Source organism: Ornithorhynchus anatinus, chromosome 14, assembly GCF_004115215.2.
Source record: "Ornithorhynchus anatinus isolate Pmale09 chromosome 14, mOrnAna1.pri.v4, whole genome shotgun sequence".
In the NCBI taxonomy this organism is placed as follows: domain Eukaryota; kingdom Metazoa; phylum Chordata; class Mammalia; order Monotremata; family Ornithorhynchidae; genus Ornithorhynchus; species Ornithorhynchus anatinus.
The window spans coordinates 27,027,994-27,052,549 of NC_041741.1; the positions used below are offsets into that span (position 1 = coordinate 27,027,994).

The following is a 24,556-nucleotide window of genomic DNA, read 5'->3' on the forward strand; positions in this document are numbered from 1 at the left end:
CCAGCCAATCTCCTGTCCACTCTCCATCTGCTGTCTTCAGTCGCTACTCTCGAACTTGCTCTTTTTGTTTCTCCCAAGATAATCTACTAACTGTAGTCCCTCCAGAGACAGAGCCTGGGTTTAATTCCCATGTGTACACTCATTCCCAGTGCTTAGTATAGTGTTCTGTACAAAGTAAGCACTCACTAAATACTATAACTAACTACCAATACCTCACTCACTACACTATCCTTCACTTTGCTGTTCTATAAGGTTGGAACTCTCTCTTTCCTCAAATCAAACAGACTCACAATCTTTCCCCATATTCAAGCTCTCCTGAAAGCCAACTTCTTCCAACAAACGTTCCCTGATCGATTCACAGCATCCAAAAGTCACCTATGGAAACCATCCTTAGCACTCATGTCTATACTCTTTTTCAAATGTAAAATATTCATTCATTTTGATTACTCTGAAAATACTTTTTATATGCGTCTGCCCCATTAGAATGTAAGCTTCTTGCGGGCAGGGAAGGGGCCATTTGCTTGATTTGTATTTCCCAGGCATTTAGTACAGTGCAGAGTGCCTAGTGAGTCCTTAATAAATGCTACTATGACTACAAAGGAATTCCTTCTTCGCACACATTTTCCCATTTTTACATCCCTTTAGGCTACTCTGCATTTTACTTTTTCTATGCACTGAATTATCTGGAATATGATTTTCTCCAACTGTACTTTCGCTTTTCCAAGAAATGCCAACCCATTCCATGCTTTCAACATATGCAAGGCTTTGCTTTGAGTATTTAAGGCTATATGGAGCACTCTCACAGAAGGATGTTCATCCTTGGAATAGATGTAGAGTTTCTAAGCTAGGGAGGAACTTGCTAAATCTGAAACATGTCCAGATAATAATAGCTGTAATATTTTGGCAAACTCAGAGTGAGAAAATACCCCAGCTAACCTACTTGGTTGAAGCAGTATATGCCAGAACTGCAACAGTAAGTTAGAATAGAACTGAGTTATGTTATTTGGGCATAATATGTATGGACAAGCCCTAGGTGTGACGCATGCAGGCCCAGACTAGAGTATTTTGGTCCAGTAGGTATTTATTCTCTGTCTAAGTTCCTCTCTGGCTTGAAGCACTTCCAGGTTAAATGTTGGGACCACTCCAGGAATTTGATTTCAAAACACAGTAGGCCCATCCTGTGAGAAATTCTGAGCCCCACATGGGACAGGGGCTTAATAATAATAATAATAATAATGTTGGTATTTGTTAAGCGCTTACTATGTGTCGAGCACTGTTCTAAGCACTGGGGTAGACATAGGGGAATCAGGTTGTCCCACGTGGGGCTCACAGTCTTAATCCCCATTTTACAGATGAGGGAACTGAGGCACAGAGAAGTTAAGTGACTTGCCCACAGTCACACAGCCAAGTGGCAGAGCTGGGATTCGAACTCATGAGCCCTGACTCCAAAGCCCATGCTCTTTCCACTGAGCCACGCTGCTTCTCGTTTTGTTTTATGGTATTTGTTAAGCACTCACTTTGTGCCGGGAACTGAACTAAGCGATGGGGTAGATACAAGATATTCAAGTTGGACACGGTCCATGTCCCACATGGTACTCACAGCTTTAATCCCCATTTTATAGATGAGGTAACTGAGGCACAGAGAAGTGAAACAATTTGCCCTAGGCCCCACTGCAGACAAAACAGCCGAGCCAAGATTATAGCCCAAGTCCTCTGACTCCCAGGCCTGTGCCCTTTCCACTAGATGGTTCTGCTTCTCAAGTGTGTCACAACCTCTAGATTTCAAGATCCTTGTGGGCAGGGAACAGGTCTACCCATTGTGTTGTTTTGTACCCTCCCAAGAGCATAATACAGTGTTCTACCGAATAAATAGGAAAACCCCTCCTTGATTTTATGACATGAACTCTTCATTACAGAGCCTAAAGACATTTGCATCTATCCGCCCTGCTCACTCCATTACCTAATGGTATGTATTAAGAGCTATGTTGTCTACTTCCACGCTAAGCACAGGGGAGGTAAATTATATTTGTCCCACATGTGGCTCACAGTCTAAGGGGAAGGAAGAACAGGTGTTGAATCTCCATTCTACAGATGAGAAAACTGAGGCCCAGAGAAGTTAAGTGACTTGACCAAAGTGACACAGCAGGTACGTGATGAGCTGGAATTAGAAACCAGGTCTGCTGACTCCCGGGCTCATGCTGTTTCCACTGGGTTATACTGGGGAGTGTAATTCAGCCAGGACAGTGTGGGGGCCCTAACTGCAGAAGATCACCACTATGTTTCTATGAAAGAAGGCCCATGTCAATCACAGTGAAATCAAAAACAAAGTTCAGGGCTGGATCAATGTCTGTATGGCCAACGAGAAAGAATTATATCAATCAACTAATCAATGATATTTACTGAGTGCTTACTATGTACAGAGCACTGTATTAAGCACTTAATACACTTTAATAATACTTAACAACTTAATAACACTTTAATACACTTAATACACTTTAATTAGGCATTAAAGTGTATTAAGCAATTCACCTCCCCTCTGCTAAGCTCTCTTTTCCCCCCTTTCCCTCTGGTCCTCCCCCTCTCCCTTCCCCTCCCCTCAGCACTGCACTCGTGCGCTCAATTGTATATATTTTCATTACCCTATTTATTTTGTTAATGAGATGTACATCACCTTGATTCTATTCATTGCTATTATTTTGATGAGATGTTCATCCCCGTGATTCTATTTATTGCTATTGTTTTTGTCTGTCTCCCCCGATTAGACCGTAAGCTCGTCAATGGGCAGGGACTGTCTCTATCTGTTGCCGATTTGTCCATTCCAAGCGCTTAGTACAGTGCTCTGCACATAGTAAGCGCTCAATAAATACTATTGAGTGAATAAAATCAGGGTTGCTGTCAGCAGTAAATCTACGGGAGAGCTATGGAATGCCTAATGGTTCTTTGCTAGTCTAGGTCCAACTTTTAACTGGGACTCAATTTATCATTATCACTTTCTCTACTTCCTTGCTACCATCTTCTTCTGCCCAGTGGTGTGTCTTTAGTACAGTGCATGGTCCTCAGTGGCACTTAATAAATACCTCCATTACCATTACTAGCAGTAATAGTTGCCAATAAGCACTTACGTTGTACCAAACATTATATGAAGTTCTGGGGAAAAAGTATAACCCACTGGAGCTATAAATACAATTGATTGACTGGGGTTAGATCTCCTTCTTTCTCCTTCCCCTGATAAGCTTACAAACTTAAATATATAATAAATATGTTGCTGATGGTATTTTTTAAATGCTTACTATGTGCCAAGCACTGTTCTAAGCGCTGGGGGAATACAAGGTAATTAGGTTGTCCCACGTGGGGCTCACAGTCTTAATCCCCATTTTACAGATGAGGTCACTGAGGCCCAGAGAAGTTAAATGACTTGCCCAAAGTCACACAGCTGACAAGTGACGGAGCCAGGATGAGAACCCGCGACCTCTGACTGCCAAGCCCGTGCTCTTTCCACTGAGCCACGCTGCTTAAAGACAGTACGGTGATCCATTTTTCCAAGTACTTACTATAGTGCTTTAAACCCAGTTGGCTTAAAAAAAAATACCGCTGATTTTTCCAGTGGATTAATGAGGATATGGGGGTCAGAAGCTTAAGGAATCTTCTCCAGGAACAGATGGAAACTCTATCATCTGGAATAGGCAGCTCTTCCAGGTCACGTATGTGGTCTAGTGGAAAGAGCGTGGGCCTAAGAGTCAGAAGGACCTGGGTATTAGACCGTAAGCCCGTCAAACGGCAGGGACTGTCTCTATCTGTTGCCGACTTGTTCAACCCAAGCGCTTAGTACAGTGCTCTGCACATAGTAAGCGCTCAATAAATACTATTGAATGAATGAATGATCCCGACTCCGCCTCTTGCCTGCTGTGTGACCTTAGGCAAATCACTTCACTTCTCTGGGCCTCAGTTACCTCATCCGTAAAATGGGAATTAAGACTGTGAGCCAGAAGCAGTGCGGCTCAGTGGAAAGAGCCTGGGCTTCGGAGTCAGAAGTCATGAGTTCGACTCCCGGCTCTGCCACTTGGCAAGCAAGTCACTTAACTTCTCTGTGCCTCAGTTCCTTCATCTGTAAAATGGGGATTAAAAGTGTGTGAGCCCCACGTGGGACAACCTGATTACCCTCTATCTCCCCCAGCGCTTAGAACAGTGCTCGGCACCTAGTAAGCGCTTAACAAATACCAACATTTTTATTTATGTACGACGGGGACTGTGTCCAACACAGTTGGCTTGTATCGATCTCAGCACTTAGTAAGTGCACATAGTAAGCCCGGCACATAGTAACTGCCTAACAAATACCACAATTATAATTAACAAATACCACAATGATTATCATCATCATCATCGTCAACCAGGACTGTATCGCCATCTTCTCAATGGAATGATCACATTTCAAGAAAGGGCTTTTTGAACCGTGCACACTGATGCTGCATATTCTTTTAGCACTATGAATAAACCCCTTTAATTCAAGAGGGGTCAGGTGAGAGTACTTTCAGGGTTATGGATCTTCCAGAAAAACAGCCTTCACTGGTGGTCAACTTTCAGACAGACCTGGAAAGTCAGTCACAAACCATCACATTAGCGACGGGGCTTGGGAGTTGATTTGGCAGCAGTGTGGCTTCAAGGTCAATAAAGACCAATCGGAAAGCTCGCGCCTTTTCTTTCTTCAGGCTTCAGGGCCTGTTAACAAAACTAGAAAACATACCAGGGATTTCCAGAGGTAGCCAGAAACCCTGACCTGGGGACGACATAGCTGCATGCCCTCTTCTGTTCTCCATTTACACTCACTCCCTCGGTGAACTCATTCGCTCTCACGGCTTTGACTACCATCTCTACGCAGATGACACGCAGATCTACATCTCCGCCCCTGTCCTCTCCCCCTCCCTTCGGGCTCGCATCTCCTCCTGCCTCCGGGACGTCTCCACCTGGATGTCTGCCCGCCACCTAAAACTCAACATGAGCAAGACTGAGCTCCTCATCTTCCCTCCCAAGCCCGGTCCGCTCCCAGACTTCTCCATCACCGTGGATGGCACGACCATCCTTCCCGTCCCGCAGGCCCGCAATCTCGGTGTCATCCTTGACTCGTCCCTCTCGTTCACCCCACACATCCTATCCGTTACCAAGACCTGCCGGTTTCACCTCTACAATATCGCCAAGATCCGCCCTTTCCTCTCCACCCAAACGGCTACCTTACTATTACGGGCTCTCGTTATATCCCGGCTAGACTACTGTGTCAGCCTTCTCTCTGACCTCCCTTCCTCCTCTCTCGCCCCGCTCCGGTCTATTCTTCACTCCGCTGCCCGGCTCATCTTCCTGCAGAAACGATCTGGGCATGTCACTCCCCTTCTTAAACAACTCCAGTGGTTGCCTATCGACCTCCGCTCCAAACAAAAACTCCTCACTCTAGGCTTCGAGGCTCTCCATCACCTTGCCCCTTCCTACCTCTCCTCCCTTCTCTCTTTCTACCGCCCACCCCGCACGCTCCGCTCCTCTGCCGCCCACCTCCTCGCCGTCCCTCGGTCTCGCCTATCCCGCCGTCGACCCCTGGGTCACGTCCTCCCGCGGTCCTGGAACGCCCTCCCTCCTCACCTCCGCCAAACTGATTCTCTTTCCCTCTTCAAAACCTTACTTAAAAATCACCTCCTCCAAGAGGCCTTCCCAGACTGAGCTCCTCTTCCCCCTCTACTCCCTCTGCCATCCCCCCTTTACCTCTCCGCAGCTAAAGCCTCATTTTCCCCTTTTCCCTCTGCTCCTCCACCTCTCCCTTCCCATCCCCACAGCACTGTACCCGTCCGCTCAACTGTATATATTTTCGTTACCCTATTTATTTTGTTAATGAATTGTACATCGCCTTGATTCTATTTAGTTGCCATTGTTTTTACGAGATGTTCTTCCCCTTGACGCTGTTTAGTGCCATTGTTCTCGTCTGTCCGTCTCCCCCGATTAGACTGTAAGCCCGTCAAACGGCAGGGACTGTCTCTATCTGTTGCTGACTTGTTCATCCCAAGCGCTTAGTACAGTGCTCTGCACATAGTAAGCGCTCAATAAATACTATTGAATGAAAAATACTATTGAATGAATTAACTCAGGCCTGTTTCCTTTGGAGTCCCTTTTCCCACACATTATGTATCTTGCACCATATCCTCCCTGGACACCCTACACTGCAACTCCAAGACCCTGTTACTTCCTTCATCTTGAATCTTCCTTCCATTCCTGGAACCCTCTCTGATCGAAAGCAACAATGCCCGGATCAGCAGGACAGACTCCGGGACACTTAATGCAGTGCTCGAGCACTTAGAGTAGTGCTCCGCACACAGTAATCACTCAATAAATAGGACTGAATGGTCGAATGAGGGCACGAGGTCAGCTGCTGTTCGAAGCCAGTTTTGGACTAACGCAGACTCAGTCCGCCTTTCTCCCCCAATCACAGACACTCTGGCCATTTGGACTGTGTTGAGAAGCAGCGTGGCCTAGTCGAAAGAGCATGGTTCTAGGTGTCAGAGGACCTGGGTTCTAATCCCAGGACTGTCAATTGCCTGCTGTGTGATCTTGGGCAAGTCACTTAACTGCGTTGGTTCTCAGTTTCCTCATCTGTAAAATGGGGAGTTTCAATACCCGTTCTACTTCCTACTTAGAACGCTCAGTTCTCTCAGAGCAACCGACCCTAACCGTGAAGTGCGTTCCCGTGGTTTTCATTTTACACTTGGAGACGCTGCGGAGGACTGCTCTCGCTGGGGCGGAGGGCTGGGGAAAGCTGAAAAAGACTCACTGTTCGAGAGGTGGGAGGAGCTGAGGGGCTGGTGAGGGAAACCATCTCCTGGATGGCCAGCCGCAGTTTCAGGCGGTGGAGGGGATTGCTGATGCCGATTTCTCTCTGGATTTCGGTGTCCGACAACGCCGACATGATGGCCCCACTCTTCACGTTGGCCCGGCAAGCTGCCACATACCACGCCGGCATTCCCAGCCACAACTAGTGAAAAGACACGGCGTTAATCAGCATTAATTGGCGTACTTCAAAAAGGCATATCCATTGCGCGTTCCGGCCCTGACAGACCTTCTGGGACCTGTTTCCCAAAATGACAATGCTGCTTGTTAAACCGCTGTCAATCTGAAACAGGCTTTGGGATTCTGGCCACAGCCGGCTCTCCCGGAGCAACCTAGAGCTTGTTAGGTATAAAGAGCAACTTGGCTGAACGACTATCAAGGGCATTAATCAGCAGTCACCAAATTCAAATGGTAAAGTACTAACCAACCGATCTTCCGGGGAGAAGGGTGAGGATCTATGAGCCAGCCATGATGAGCATTTCAACTGCCTGGCTCATCTCATTCATTCACCGAGATGGTCTGAAGGGCCATATCCTGCACTTCCTGATAATGAAGCTCAAGACCAAGAAAGCAATGTTTTTTTTTTTAAAAAAAAACTTGGTTTGTGTCTTTCTGAAAATCTAGGTATTTACAGAAGCCTGTTTGGCTAAGGAAGTGTTGGTATTTTAGTTTGGTGTCTTCTTTATCCCTTTTCTCTCTGGGTGTCTAAGGTCTCTGCAGTTGTTTGATAACCACTGAGGCAACTATTAACTCTAGCTTGGTTCCCCACTATTAACCCTGGTGGATGGGCTTTCACAGTCTGCTGACTGGATTGTAACTGCATTAGTGTGGGCAGGAGTCTTGTCTGTCACTACCGTACTGTACTCACCCAAGCGCTTAAAACAATGTTCTGCACCTTGTAACTGCACAATAAATACCCCATGGATGGATGTGAATATTTAAAGGGATTGGCGTGTCATGATAACAGAGAATGCCAAACATCAGACTTCAAAATTAGTCATGATCATTCTGTGAATATTCCTGTAAAAAGGGCTAAGACATGGAGAACATATTTCTTCTAGAGATAGGATACGGAAGAAGAACATATAATCACCTTAAGGAATGATATTTAAACGTTTTTAAAAAAAAACAACTGCAGAAAACTGGATTCTTCCAATGCCTTTGTCGGGATCCTTCTTCCCAATTCCACCAGAAAAACATCAGGTCCACCGCAAAGTGGCAAAACCCATTCCTTACCTCTAGCCATGCAACAACTGTAGGACCATCCCACTGGGCAAAAGGCAACCCCTTTCTCCGGGCTTCTTCCAAGAGTTCGTGCCTGAAATGTATGTCACAAATTTTCAACAAAGGGAACAAAACACTTTGATGACACTGTTACACAAACCAATACCATTTTTCCATTATTGTGAGATTTCCTAAATGGGTACAATTCATTACATAATGATTTCTTCCCTGTTGAAATGAAACCCTTCTCTGGGTCTGAAATACCACTCGCTTCCTGGGATGAACACATGGATTTTGATCGTCTCAAATATAATTATGATTATTGTGGTGTTTGTTAAGTGCCTAGATGCACTAAGCACTATACTGAGCACTGGGGTAGATTCAAGATAAGCAGATTGGTACAGGCCCTGTCCCAGATGGGACTCACAGTCTAAGAGGTGGGAAGACAGATAATTTAGAGATTACACAGATTTACAGTTTACAGTTTTACAGATGAGGTAACTGAGGCTCAGAGAAGTCAAGTGTCTTGCCTAAATTCACACCACAGATAAGTGGTGGAGCTGGGACTAGAACCAAGATCCTTCTGACTCCCAAGCCCATGCTCTATCCACTGGTCCATACTCTTTTTCTAAAGCATTTAAACTTAGAGAAGGAGCCACAAAGGAATGATCAATTAATGGTCAAAGGAAGGCCCCGGTGGAAAGGTTAAAATAATTAGGGCTGTTCATCTACAAAAGTAAAGATTTATGGTGTGGAATGACAGCTGACTTCAGGTATACAAAATGTCATAGGCATGGTTTGCTGATCAATTGCTCTCCATTTATACCAAGGACCCAATAAAGTGACAGTAAACTTGAAGCAGGAGAGATTTCAGTGACTGAATGGCTATCAGAGGTTTAAACACTGGGGTGGCCTACGGCAGCATGTGGTGGAATCAACAGTTCTTTTCATTCTATGACCATATGACTGTAAGATTCAATTCAGAATTTGTTACACTTTTTACATATAAGAAGGTTTAATTTGATTCAATACTGATACGGTATGTTCCCTGGAAATGGAACATATTGAAGATATTTATGTGCACCTAGATAATGCATACTATGGGAATCCATTAAAGATCATAGTGAAAAACAAAAATAGGCAGGTAGTTTTAAAGATGAGTTAGTGTATCTTCTACCTAGACCCTGTAAAGTCATTGTACAAAATACAGAAAAAAGGAAAGGCAATAGACCAGAGCTTAATGGAATGAATAAACTAACGGAACATAGAAAAATCTGCCACTGAGGTGGTATCAATATTCTTTACTGTTCTGAAGGGAATGCCTATCTCTCTTTCTCTCTCACACAGACATGCATTACCTCATCTATTTCACCACTGACCTCTCACCCACGTCCTGCTTCTGACCTGAAACATCCTCCCTCATCATATCTGGCAGACAACTACTCTCCCCACCTCCAAATCCACATGGAAGGTACATCTCCAAAAGGCCTTCCCTAAACCCTCATTTCCTACTTCCTTCTGCACTGCCCTGATTTTCTCCCTTTATTCACCCCTCCCTCAGTCCCACAGCACGTATGTAAATATCTGCAATTCATTTAAATTAATGCCTGTCTCCCTCGCTACACTGTGAGCTTGTTGTGGGCAGGGTATACCAACTCTGTTGTACTCTCCCAAGCACTGAGTACAATGCGCTGCACACAGTAAGTGTTCAACAAATATGATTGATCCATTAATAATAATAACTGTGGTATTTGTTAAGCACTTATTATTATGTGCCAGCCACTGTACTAAGCGCTGGGATTGCAAGTATCATACTGACAAAGATTTCCCTAAAAAATCTGGGATCGGTCCTGGGGTGCAACTAATCAGATCCCCGTGTCCCGAGATGATTAAGTGCAAGAATAATAATGATAATAATACTGGTGGTATTTTTAAATGCTTACTGTCTACCAAGTACAATACTAAGCTTTGGAGTATATGCAAGCTAATCCGGTTGGATATAGTGTCTGTCCACATGGGACTCAGTCTAAATAGGAGGGAGTAGGATTTAATCCTCATTTTACAGATGAGGAAACAGAATAAGATGGGGGCTTATAAGCAAGTTGAAAATCACTTTCTATTAGCAGGATCTCTTCTGACAAAGCAAGTCAAAACAAGCATCTGCCCCAACTAGACCAATCTGGGAATGGAGGCTTCTAGAAATCTGGTGAGGGCCCGAAATGGAACTGAGCCCTGGAACCACCTGTGATTCCCTGCAAGGGAAACCTGTGGTGCTCTGCAAAGGGGAATAGGTCCCCAAGATCTCACCAAGACCCTGGAAATTCTGGATTCTCCCAGGCTCCCAAGGGTTTCAAGGACTCCACCATGGGGCAGTCTAGCAATCCAAATCTGACAGCCACATTGTGAAAAATGAGAGGATATACAAAAATGATCTCAGCTAACCATTAATTCTCTCCAAAGAACCATGGAGGGCAGCAGTTTCTTCTAAACATGAAGGAACCCGATTTTTTTTAGGTCAAAACAGAGTTAGGGGTAGGGCTTCAGAATGTCGGTCAACTGTGGGGAGGGAGAGGAGAAAAGGCAGAAAAGGAAGAGGTAAAGAAAGAGAGAGACAAATTCAGAGATGTAAACAAGCCCTGAGACAGAAAGGGAGAGGCAAACATTCACACGGACTGTAAGCGCCTTGTGGTCAGGGAACACATTTGCTAACTCTGTTATATTGTACTCTCCCAAGCACTAACCCATAATGTTCTGCATATATTAAGGGCTCAGTAAATACCACCAATTGATTATTTTTATGGCATTTAGTAGTATTAGTATTTAAGTGCTTACTATGTGCCGAGCACTGTTCTAAGCGCTGGGGTAGACACAAGGGAATCAGGTTGTCCCACGTGGGGCTCACAGTCTTAATCCCCATTTTACAGATGAGGGAACTGAGGCACCGAGAAGTGAAGCGACTTGCCCAAAGTCACACAGCTGACAGGCGGCCGAGCCGGGATTCGAACCCATGACCTCCGACTCCAAAGCCCGTACTCTGCAGCACTCACTGCATGCCAGGCACTGTTCTGGAGTAGATACAAGCTAATCAGGTTGGACACAGTCCTTGTCCCACATGGGATTTTATAGTCTTAATCCCCATTTTACAGACGAGTTAACCGAGGCACAGGGAAGTTAAACGACCTGTCCAAGGTCACACAGTGGAAAAGTGGCAGAGCTGGGATTAGAACCAGGTCCTCCTGTCTAGGCCATGCTGCTTCTCAGATTAACATTTACTTGAATGCTCACAGAAAGCACATAAACATACTCACACACCTGCAAGTCCAAGGGTAGGGTTGGGGGGAAGAAGAAGAGGTGGGGGGAGTTAGAGAGAGACAATCATATTCATTAAGCACTTTCTGTGTGGAGAGCTCTATACTACGTGTTTGGGAGAGTACCATATGATAGACACGTTCCCTGAAAAGAGAGAGAGAAAGAATGAGAGAAATAGAGGGAGAGAAACAAAGATAAACACAAAATGTGAGCTGGGGAACCAACCAGCACCTGTGGCAGGCTACGAGCGGAGCACATCTGCTGTTGCCTCAGGTCGTCCACAGTTCCCGCCACGCAGAGCCGCGAGGCTGCCCTACATTGGCACCAACAGGAATCATCAGGGTGATCCTGGTAAGCCGGCAGCCATTTGCTACCCTGCTTCAGGAACATACTTTCTTCTGTTGCTGATGCAGCGGCAGCCCAGCTCCGCCTTGTTGCCAGCTGTCCAGGGTAGTCATCCTCACCTAAAAGCCACAGTTGGCCTCCCCGAGGACATTGTGACAGACGGCAGGCCCTCGAGCTCAGGGAACAACTATCGCGCTGAGGGCGTTCATCTGTCCATCACCACTCCCCACAGTGGACACCGGAGTTAATAGTAGCTACACCCAATTTCTGTTAAATTCCCTTTGTAGCATTTACAAACAATTAATGAAAGAGAAATTAGCCTTTGGTTTGTCTGAAGGGAAACCGCACTACTGCTCAGATGGTCCATTCTGGTATCAGTGGCTGTTTTAGAGTATTTGGGGGACTGCACTTTATTCTCAGTGTCTTTGTCATTATACATTTTCTCATGGCTTTTTCCGGGTAAGCCATTATCGGTCATCCCGTTTGTTGGCTTTTTTGTTTCTTAATGGCATCTGTTAAGTGCTCACTATGTGCCAAGCAATACTGTTAGCACTGGGGCAGGCACAAGATGGTTCCACAACTGGTTCCACTGCTCTCACTCTCATTTGCTCTCTCTCTTTCTGTCTCTCTCTGATCTATGTGCAGACGTGTGAGTGTGTATCAGGTTGGAACTCGTTCCTGTCCCACAGAGGGCTCACAGGCTTAACTCCCATTTTACAGATCAGGTAACTGAGGCACGAATAAATTCTGACTTGCACAAGACCACACGGGAGACAGGTGGCAGAGCTGGGATTGGAACTAAGGTACTTCTGACTCCCAGGCCCGTGTTTTATCCACTAGGCCTTGCTGTTTCTCTTACCTGCTGGTCTGTTCAAAAGGAAATTGAAGTCCAGAGAGGGCTTCATTTGCACACTGAGTGAGCTGTGTAAAGCTTAGGTTAAAATCTCTGGCTAATTTAAATGACAGTCCAAATAAATGCTATCTTCTCTTTGAGAACTGGTTTCCACAATTCAATGAACCAGCATAAATCCGGTGTCCGTTATGTTGGTCAAAGAAGTTGAGAGGAATGCGGTTAGAGCACATTTTCATTTCATGACAGCCACATCTGTTAGCTATTCATCACACCTTGGGAAGTCTGCACGGATCCATATATTTCACTGACATTTTGATGCAGCATTACCTATTACCTTTACGGGTGTAATGGTTCCACAGAGGTTTCTCTACAATCCTACGGCAACTTAGTGAGCTAACGGTCTGAAAATAAATCATACGTAACTGTTTCTACCTGATTTCCCCTCCCAGCTTCCACCTCAAACTCCGGCATGTTCAGCTAATGAGAATAATAATAATGATTATGATACTTGTGAGTGGGTAGAGCATGGACCTAATCCCAGCTCTGCCACACTGCTGGTTGACTTTGGGCCAATCACTTCATTTCGCTGGGCCTCAATTACCTCATCTGTAAAATGGGGATTAAGGGTGTGAGTCCCATGTGGGACAGGGACTGTATCCAAGCTGACTTGTATCTGCCCCATCACTTAGAACAGCGCTTGACACATAGTAAGCATGTACTACTATTATTATTATTATTTTATTACCTGCCATATACAGCCCTCTGTTGTTTTCACTCCTGGTTACTTCCCTCCACATCCATCTTTCTTCCCCGATTCCTGCTCTTGTCACACAAAGCAGTTTCCTTCCTCCCCTTAGGAGGTTCAAACAACTTTCTCTGTGTGTTTCTGAGTGGGTGGTTGTATATAAAGGCAATTCAGATGTAAAGAGATGAAATCCTTGCGTAAATCAGACCTGGCCCGGGAACAGGATGGTATAGTGGACAGAGCATGGGCCTGGGAATCAGAAGGTCATAGGTTCTAATCCCAGCTATGCCAGTTGTCTGCTGAGTGACCTGGGGCAGGTCATTTCACTTCTCCGTGCCTCAGTTACCTCATCTTTAAAATGAGGATTGAGACTGTGAACCTCATATGGGACAGAGACTGTGTCCAACCTGCTTCGTCTATATCTACCCCCAAAATTACTAAAGTGCTGGACACATTAAGTGCTTAACAAATACCATCATTAATTACAGGCAGTAGTTTTCTGAATACATTATAAATATAGAGCTAGTAAGCACTATTTTTAAGAATATGGACGTTGAAAGCCCTTCATATTTGCACTTATCCATATATCCATAATTTAATCATTTATATTAATGTCTGTCTCCCCCTCTAGATTGTAAACTCATTGTAAGCAGAAAACACACGCACCAACTCTATTGTATTGAACTCTTCCAAATGCTTAGTACAGTGCTCTGCATAGAGTAAGTGCTCCATAAATACCACTGATTGATTATATTCTAAATTGTTACTGAGGTTTCATTTAGAGGAACAAATCCCCACTCCTAATAACAATAAAAATAGTAATAATTATAATAGCATTCATTCATTCATTGCTATGTACTGAGCAGATACACAGTACCTGATCCACACGGGGCTCACGATCTATCTTATCGCCAATGTACAATTAAAAAAAAAAAAATCGAGGCCCAGAGAGGTTGTTATTTGGCCAGGGTCACACAGCATGCCAGTGGCAGAACTGGAACTTGCATTGGGTCTCCTGACTCCTTGTCCTCCTCCAGTAGGCCATGATGCCTTTTATGAAAAGAATACCTTGTTTTGCTATAGGGCTTAATGTTTTCCAAAGTTATTCCATATGACTTCTCATTAACTCACTAACATTTGGATTATTCATTTTTCCAATGTGCCCCTGATGTGTCTGTCTCAAAACAGCCACCGTTTGATTTTTTCAACTCTTGGTCAGAAAAGTAATGGTCAGTGCTCATGTAGCAATGAACATGATTGAAAACTGGTGTTTTCACACTCTATTAACCAAAGAAATTTATGCCTATACATATGATAGAAGTGGCAGAGAAAGCAAGTTCCGAGAAACACCAATGAGGTAATTACATGGCTGAATCCAGTTTTTTTCAAATAATAATGTTGGTATTTGGTAAGCGCTTACTATGTGCCGAGCACTGTTCTATGCGCTGGGGTAGATACAGGGTCATCAGGTTGTCCCACGTGAGGCTCACAGTCTTAATCCCCATTTTATAGATGAGGGAACTGAGGCCCAGAGAAGTGAAGTGACTCGCCCACAGTCACACAGCTGACAAGTGGCAGAGCCGGGAGTCGAACCCATGACCCCTGGTTCCCAAGCCCATGCTCTTTCCACTGAGCCACGCTGCTGCTCGGGAGTCAAATGACTCCTAACTGGTTCGGGTAGCAACTGATGGTCCTTGCAGATATTGGGAATCCAGTAATTTCCCATTCATTGTAAAGGAGCAATTATTATAATGAGTGGTGTTTGTTAAGCTCTTAGTAGGTGCTAACACTCTACTAAGAAATGGGATAGGTACAAGATAATCAGGTTGGCCACAGTCATTGTTGGTATTTGTTAAGCGCTTACTATGTGCCGAGCACTGTTCTAAGCGCTGGGGTAGACACAGGGGAATCAGGTTGTCCCACGTGGGGCTCCCAGTCTTAATCCCCATTTTACGGATGAGGTAACTGAGGCACAGAGAAGTGAAGTGACTTGCCCAAAGTCACACAGCTGACAAGTGGCCGAGCCGGGATTCAAACCCATGAACTCTGACTCCAAAGCCCGTGCTCTTTCCACTGAGCCGCGCTGCTTCTCTCACCTTGTCCCCTCCTACCTCACCTAGCTACTCTCCAACTTCGCCTGCACACTTCATTCCTCTAACGCTAACCGTCTCACTGTACTCCATCTCATCTGTCTCGCTGCCAACCCCTTGCCCACATCCTACCTCTGGCCTGGAACTCCCTCCCTCCTCCTATCAGACAGATAATCAGAAGCAGCGCGGCTCAGTGGAAAGAGCATGGGCTTGGGAGTCAGAGGTCGTGGGTTCGAATCCCGGCTCGGCCACTCGTCAGCTGTGTGACTTTGGGCAAGTCACTTCACTTCTCGGTGCCTCAGTTACCTCATCTGTAAAATGGGGATTAAGACTGTTAGCCCCACGTGGGACAACTTGATTACCCTGTGTCTACCCCAGCACTTAGAACAGTGCTCGGCACATAGTAAGCGCTTAACAAATACCAACATTATTATTATTATTATAATTGCTCTCCCCCACTTCAAAACCTTATTGAAGCCTCCAAGAAGCTGTCACCCACTACCCTCTGCGCCGCTCTCACTTGCTCCTTCATTCATCCTCCCATCGCCACAGCACGTGTGCATCTATCTGTATATATCTGTGATTTATTCATTTATATTAATGTCTGTCTCCCCCTCTAGACTGTGAACTCGTTGTGGGCAGGAATGTGTCTGGTTGTTGTTATACTGTACTCTCCCAAGTGCTTAGTAAAGTGCGTTGCACACAGTAAGGGCTCACTAAATACGACGGAATGAACATGGGGCTCACAGTCTAAGCAACTGGAAAAACTGGTATCAAATCCTCATTTTAGACTCTCACAGTGTACGGTCACTGTGGCCGGGGGAGATTCTTCAGAACTCTGTTGTACTGCATTTTCCCAAGGGTTCAGTATGGTTCTCTGCACAAGCTAAGTGCTCAGTAAAAAAACCACTGATTGATTAACCTGCCCACGATCACAGAGCAGGCCAGTGGCAGAGCCCAAATTAGCTCCAGATCTTTTGATTCCCAATCCCGTGTTCTTTACACTAGGAAGTCCTCTTTCTCGAAAGACCCCACAGCCCCCATTTTGTGGCAGTACACCTGAGCCCACCTGAAACTATCATATATTTCCTGAGGGCTCTCCTGCTCCCCATACTTGCTCCACCTCCTATGCATTCCTCTCCCAGGACCCCGCGAACACAAAACTTGCAATCCACAGAATTTGGCAGCTTGACCCAAGTAGAAACCCCCTAGAGTACTCCCTGTTATGGCACGAACAGTAAGGACCGTGTGCTGCCGAGAAGCAGCGTGGCTCAGTGGAAAGAGCGCGGGCTTGGGAGGCAGAGGTCGTGGGTTCTAATCCCAGCTCCGCCGTTTGTCAGCTGTGTGACTTTGGGCAAGTCACTTCACTTCTCTGTGCCTCAGTTACCTCATCTGTAAAACGGGGATTAAAACCGTGAGCCCTACGTGGTACAACCTGATCACCTTGTATCCCCCCCAGCGCTTACAACAGTGCTTTGCACATAATAAGCACTTAACAAATACCATCATCATTAGTTATTATTATTATTACTACTGCTAGAGCATATGCCTAAAAAGCAAACATGAAGCAGTGTGGCCTAACGGAAAGAGCATCGGTCTGCAAGGCAGTGTACCTGGGCTCTACTCATCTCCTTCTTCTGTCTAGACTGTAAGTTCGTTGTGGGCAGGAAGCGTGTCTATTGTTGCATCGTACTCTCCCAAGTACTTAGTACAGTGCTCGGCACACAATAGGAGCTCAATAAATACAACCGAATGAATGAATCTCTGGCATTGCTGTGTAGCTTCGGCACGTCACTTCAAGTCTCACGCTTTCCTCAACTGTAAAACGGGGGTTCGGTACCCATTCTTCCTTCTCCCTTGGACTATGAGTCCCAAATGGGGCAGGACTGTGTCTGATCTGATTGTTTTATTTCTTCCTTAAGATTGTAAGCTCAGTGTGGGCAGGGAATGTGTCTGTTTATGGTTGTATCGTACCATATTATTATGTATGGTTCACAAAATAAATGTACCCGCTATTTAAATCACATGTAAGCAAGGAAGAAAGGGTAGCTGTGAAAATTTAGGGATGTGTTGGAGCATTGGGATAAAACGATGGCCACTGACAATGATCTAGGCAGAATGGAAAAACCCACGAGGGATTTGAAACAGTTTCTTTCACACCAAAATGTAAATGAAATCAAACTGCATCTCGCTCAATCTTTTTTTGGCAAAAAACCCACCAGATTTACCCCAGTAAAGTGAATGAGAAAATGGAGTCAGTTGCTGAGAAGGCAAACGCTACTTTGGTTTGATATAACTGGAAATTGAAGGGAAATATGGACATTGGGTCTGAGTTATCAGACAATTATGTCTATTCAATTGCAGAGCTGGCCAATGTCAACTGAACTGATACAAATCGAATTAAGCTGCCCTCTGTGATAACTGAACCAGCCATGTGTCTACTTGGAATTTCTCCTTTAGAAGAAGCTTATTCAAAAACCATAAAATTGTAACTAAAGTGGTTCCCCTAGATGTTTCCCTGCAGTTATAAATAAGACTCCTAAATTTCTACAATTAGTTCTGAAAACTTCATTTTGTCTTGTTTTCAATCACCAATGTAAAGATTAGTGAGGTGCATAATAAATACTTAGCTATTTAAGTGTTGAACACTCATTCATGTGCTGGAATAAGTATAAAAGCAAGATTCAAGACAGGGCAGCTTTGTGAAAAGCTCCAGTTTAACTATCTTAGTACAGAGAATTGAGTTTCTGAATATTTCTTCACATTGTTTCATATTAAGAGTTGTCACTACGACTGATTGTCATGTTTCACAATTAAAACGCACTGACAAAGATGGAACCAAAACAAAAAAAATGCAACCACGTTAAATATGATGTCACAGAAAGCCAGGATGACAGTATGGATTACCTTGCACTGTAAACCTTTTCTTCCTGCAGATAAATCCCAATAAAATTGGTATTTATAAAATGTGATTGATAGAGAAACTAATAGCATGTCAAGGCGGATTCCTTGAATATCATGTATCAGACATCTTGAATGCCATGGAGCAGATTATTTTTTAGAGTTATTTCAAACACCACCTGCAGACTATAAATGTATATAATAATTAAGGGATTTCTTCAATAGCATATCGTTTTAACGGAAATAACAGCCTAGGCTCCTCTAACCCATTTCTCAATATTTGATTTCTAAATGTACATCCAAAGCATTATGCATATGGAGAGAATTTCAAATCAAAGATACAAACATAGATGATAGGATTTTCAGAGCACAGTGTGAAATAGAACATTCCAATACCAAAATCTAGTTTAGGATAATACTCTTTATTTTTGAGGCTTTCCCACATATTCAATGTTATCCAAAGCTTGTCTTGGGCTTTACTTTATTGCACATGAGTAGATTCAACGCAGTTTCAAGTTCAAAGCTTAATTTGATAAACTTTTTTTGTAATTAACCCTGTTCCTCCTAGGTGATCTGAGTTTATATGGGTCACCAGTTTACATGATCACGAGGTATGCCAACATTTCATGTGACTGAGGGAGCAAACTGGCATGAGGTTTGGGTGTCTGATGACGGGGAGTGAGGATCAATGCACTGAGTGCAGAAGGGATGAAGAGAGGCAAGGGAAGGAAGGGAGGGAAAAGGATAAGAAAGGGAGGAAGAAAAGGAGGTGAAGGGAGTAAGAAGGGAGAGAGAAGAGAAAGAAGGTGGTCGGGAAGGAGGAGAAAAAGAAAGGAAAAAAGAATAATAAAGAAAAGATTGGATTCAAAGGGGAAGGAAAAGAGGGAATGGGTGACCTTGGGCAAATCACAGCTTTTCTGTGCCTGTTTCCTCACCTGTCAAATGGGGTTTAAATTCTACTCCCTCCTACTCAGACTGTGAGCCCCATATAATAATAATGTTGGTATTTGTTAAGCGCTTACTATGTGCCGAGCACTGTTCTAAGCGCTGGGGAAGACACAGGGGAATCAGGTTGTCCCACGTGGGGCTCACAGTCTTCATCCCCATTATAGAGATGAGGTAACTGAGGCACCGAGAAGTTAAGTGACTTGCCCAAAGTCACACAGCTGACAAGTGGCCGATCTGGGATTTGAACCCATGACCTCTGACTCCAAAGCCCGTGCTCTTACCACTGAGCCACACTGCTTCTCTTATGGGACAAGGCTGGGGTCTAACACGATTATCCTGTATCTACCCTGGTGCTCAGTAATAATAATGTTGGTATTTGTTCAGTGCTTACTATGTGCAGAGCACTGTTCTAAGCGCTGGGGTAGGTACAGGGTAATCAGGTTGTCCCACGTGAGGCTCACAGTCTTCAGTCCCATTTTAGAGATGAGGGAACTGAGGCCCAGAGAAGTGAAGTGACTTGCCCAAAGTCACACAGCTGACAAGTAGCCCGTTCTCTTTCCACTGAGCCACGCTCAGCACTTGGTGCAAAGTGAGTACTCAACACACATCAATGTGTGTGTGTGTGGGGGGGGGAAATAATATTAAGAGGGAGGGAGGAAAAGAAAGTTGAGGGAACTTTTCCATGTTTTCCACCAAACCTTTCTCCATTGCCAGGTTTCTTTTACTCAACAGGATCTGAGGCTGAGCCCTTTTGCCTGACACCTAATAAGGACAAACCTCTGTCAACCTTACTCCTTTTCAGGCATGAAATAAAACAGAGATAATGAAAATTGGGGTATTTATGTGCTTTTTATGTGCCAGGTACTGCACTGAGCCCTGGGGTAGATACAAGGCGATTGAGTTGGACCCAGCCCACATGGGGCTCACTGTCATTCATTGAATCGTATTTATTGAGCATTTACTGTGTGCAGAGCACTTTACTAAGATCTCAGGAGCATACAATATAACAAGCAGACACATTTCCTGTCCACAACGAGGTTACTTAATCTCCATTTTACTGATGAGGTAAGTGAAGCACAGAGAAGTGAAGCAACTTGCCCAAGGTCACAACAGTGGACAAGTGGCATAGCTGGGATAAGAATGCAAGTCCTTCTGACTCCTAGTGCTCTATCCTTTAGGCCATGTTCCCTCTCGATGACACTTCTCCTGCACAGTTTCTCTTCTGGTGGGTCTTGCTGCTGCTGCTCCCATTCCCCACTGCACAGTGATAACGGTTAGAAGCAGTGTGGCCTTTGAAAGAACATGGGCCTGGGGGTCGGAAAACCCGGGTTCTAGTCCTGGCTCCCCCTCTCAGGGTCGCTCCTGGAGAGTTTCCAGTACTCTACCCGTTTCAGCTACGGGAGAGAGAGTCGATCAGAGGGGTAATAATAATGTTGGTATTTGTTAAGCACTTACTATGTGCAGAGCACTGTTCTAAGCGCTGGGGCAGATACAGGGTAATCAGGTTGTCCCACGTGAGGCTCACAGGTAATCCCCATTTTACAGATGAGGTAACTGAGGCACAGAGAAGTTAAGTGACTTGCCCACACTCACACAGCTGACAAGTGGCAGAGCCGGAAATCGAACCCATGACCTCTGACTCCCAAGCCCGGGCTCTTTCCGCTGAGCCACGCTGCTTCCATTCCTAGCTTGGGCAGTAACTAGAGAGTGGAAGGCAATCTGCTACCAGTCAAAACTCACCCATGCTGGGCAGCAGCGGCACGGGAGAGGGTCGAAGACGGAGACTCAAGGAAAGCGGCAACGGTAAACCACTTCCATACTTTTACCAAGAAAACTCTACGGATACACTAACAGAATGATTGCAGATGGAGAGTGGGAGAGATGTGACCACGGTGTCGCTATGGGTCTGAAACAACTCGATGGCATAAGACAAGAGTCCTGCTCTGCCACTTGTCTGCTGTGTGACCTTGAGCAAGTCCCTCAGTCTATCTGTGCCTCAATTTCCTCCTCGGTAAAATGGTGATAAAATACGTCTTCTCCCCACGCTGTTACAGATGAAATCTCTCCCTGGAGGTTAATCAATTGTATTTATTGAGCAATTATTGTCTGCGGAGCACTGTATTAAGCACGTGGGAAAGTCCAATATAGGAGAGCTGGTAGGCACGTTCCCTGCCAACAGGAGCTTAGAGTCTAGAGGGGATGTTCTGCTCAAAATAAACCTATCCAGAACAGAACTTATTTTTGTCACCAAATTCTGTTCTCCCTTGGCAATATCTCTGTTTTCCTAATTTCCCAAGCCCATAATCTTGGCATTATCCTTGATCCATGTCTCTCATACAACTTACTTATTCAACCTGTCACCAAATCCTGTTGGATTAGTTTAGACCCAACTGTGGAGTAACAAGGCTTAAATACGTTTTCTTAAGGGTTAATTTTACCGGAGAGAATCAATGCTATTTAGGGTGTCAGTCCATAAAACATAACCCGTGGGCAATTATAGACAGGAAGGCACATTTTTTTCCAGATTGAATTCATCTTTGAAAAAGATGCAATATGGCCTAGTAGACTACGAGCCCGTTGTGGACGGGGATTGTCTCTATTTGTTGCTGAATTGTACCTCCCAAGTGCTTAGTACAATGCTCTGCACATAGTAAGTGCTCAATAAATATGATTGAATGAATGAATGGGCACAGGTCTGGGAGTCAGAGGACCTAGATTCTAATCCTTGCTCTGCCAAGTGTTTGCTGTGTGACCTTGGGCAAGTCTCAACTTCTCTGGGTTTCAGTTTCTCAATTATAAAAATGGGGATTGAATACCTGTTTTACCTCCTACTTAGACTGTGAGCCCCATGCTAGACTGTAAACTCGCCCTCTAGACTGTAAGCTCGTTGCGGTCAGGGACGGTGTCTGTTTATTGTTATATTGTATTCTCCTCAGCGCTTAGTACAGTGATCTGTTCATGGTAAGTGCTCAATAAATGCAATTGAATGAATGAATGAAAGGACAGGGACTGTCTGACCTAATTAACTTGTACCCACCTGAACATTTAGACACACAGTTTCTGAGTAACAAATATCATAAAAAAGTATGGAAGTGAAAACATTGCATAGATTACTCAATACTTTCTCAATTCTTCAATACTTTCTTCAGTAGGAGAATGATAAATAGGCAAAGTTAATGTTTTACTTTCTTGTGAATACTCTAACCCAAAAGGACATTTAAAATGGAAGTGCTGAAATAACAATTAAAGTCAAGGAAGACAGTAGTAAAAAAGAACTTTAGAAAGCCAAAGGCTTTGTATTATCCTATCAAAAGGAACAATAACTGCATGTTTCCGGAAGGGTTTAAAACTAATACTGCAATTACTGCATCAAATTGCTTGCTATGCAATTGGTGGTCCTCCACTGCTAAACGACCATTAGAAATATGGACTATAACTTTAAATTAGTGCAACAGAAACTGCTTTTTTAGACAGACAGTCCAAAACATAGTAATGAACCAATTAATTTTGCAGAGCATGAGATCATGCAAGTCAGTAGAGTTCAAAAATTAATCACACACTCTTCATAACCTCTACGGCTTCTAGGTGAATTAAAGCACCTTAAATTTGATTACATATTCTCAAGAGCCACTTCATTCATTAAAAAAAGCCTTGCTTTAAATGAAAAACAGAAACTTGCTTCTTGTTTCCAAAGATGTCGTTCCTTATCTTACTATCTAAAGAATATCAAAAAATCCCTATGGGAGTTGGTGGCTATGCAACTTCTTGTCTTTATTTCCCTCATAGGCCAATTTGTAGCTGCTAGACAGTGTTTCAAGTTTTAGTTCAAAACATGTCTACATTTTAATGCTGAAATCTACTAAACAGAGCACAGTTCTTCATTTTCCACATCAATCTTCAACATAAACTCATTCATTCATTTATTCAATAGTATTTATTGAGCGCTTACACTGTTCTAAGCACTGGGGTAGATACAGGGTAATCAGGTCATCCCACGTCAGGCTCACAGTTAATCCCCATTTGACAGATGAGGTAACTGAGGCACAGAGAAGTGAAGTGACTTGCCCACAGTCACACAGCTGACAAGTGGCAGAGCCGGGAGTCGAACCCATGACCTCTGACTCCGTAGCCCAGGCTCTTTCCACTGAGCCACGCTGCTTCCCTAAACTCCAGACTGTGAGCTCGCTGTGGGCAGGCAATGTTTCTGTTGTTGTAATGTACTCTACCAAGTGCTTAATACAGTGCTTTGCCCCCAGTAAGTGCTCAATAAATATGACTAACTGAATGAATGAACATAGGTAAAGTTCTGAATAAATCAAAAGCGATGGATCAAATGACCTCAGATCCATTGGCTGCATTTAAGAATGTGAAATACGGCTTCCTTTCACGGAGTTAGAATGAATGCCATGACTTTGGATTTGAGGCTGGTGGTAGTGATAATCAGTGGTAGTGAGAGTCATGTTCTAACTGAAGAGAAAAGCTAATTTTAACCACGTAAAAATCAGATCGTATAGAAAATGGCTACGCTCAGAAGGAATTGTGTTCAAACTTACCTGAATGTACTTATCATGAGATGAAAATGGATGCGAAAGAAAAGCATACAGAAGTTAATATATATCAACCCAAAGTAAAAAAAAAACGACACAAAAATATTTGGAAACAGACATTAGAGACCATGCCACACGTAGCTGATGGAAAAATGAATTTTTTGCACAAACAACATGAATGACAACATTAGCTGTGAGGTGTTCTGAGAGCTGGCATTTTGGAAAACTTGCCAAATCAGACTTCACATTGCCCATGCCTGTCTATAATCAGAGAGTTTAGGAGGCAGCTGGCCTATGTGTAGAGGGAAACGGAGAGGCACAGAGATTTGAGAGGTGAAGAGAGAGAGAGGAGAGAGATATGGGCAAGTAGTGAGGGGAAAATTAGGCATAGAGAAGGAAGCGTGAGAATCAGATGAGATGGTCAAGGAGAGACACACACACATACCTAGAGGAAGCAGTGGGAAAGCAGTGAGCTATTATAACAATGATAATAATAATAAATTGTTGAGTGCTTACTACGTGCCAAGCACTGTACTAAACACTTGAGTAGCAACAAGATAACCAAGATAAACACATTCCCTGTTCCACATGTGGATCACTGTCAAAGGAAAAGGAAGAACAGGTATTTAGTCTCCATTTTACAGATGAAGAAACGGAGGCACAGAGAAGTGATTTGATCCAGGTCACGCAGTGGCTGAGACGGGATTAGAACCCAGGCCCTCTGAGTCCCAAA

General features: G+C 44.2%; 1 protein-coding gene across 5 annotated transcripts in view; it reads right to left on the reverse strand.

The window, feature by feature from the left end:
- The window catches only part of PPFIA2 (PTPRF interacting protein alpha 2), a 422,696-nt gene that overhangs the window by 32,848 nt on the left and 365,292 nt on the right, over positions 1–24,556 (reverse strand). For all 5 annotated transcript variants that reach the window (XM_029079000.2, XM_029079003.2, XM_007666225.3 and 2 more), the window contains 2 exons: positions 8,098–8,179; positions 6,806–7,006 (listed from right to left, as the gene is read on the reverse strand). In XM_029079000.2, the coding sequence (XP_028934833.1) occupies positions 6,806–7,006; positions 8,098–8,179 (283 nt within the window). The remainder of the gene's footprint in view (positions 1–6,805; positions 7,007–8,097; positions 8,180–24,556) is intronic.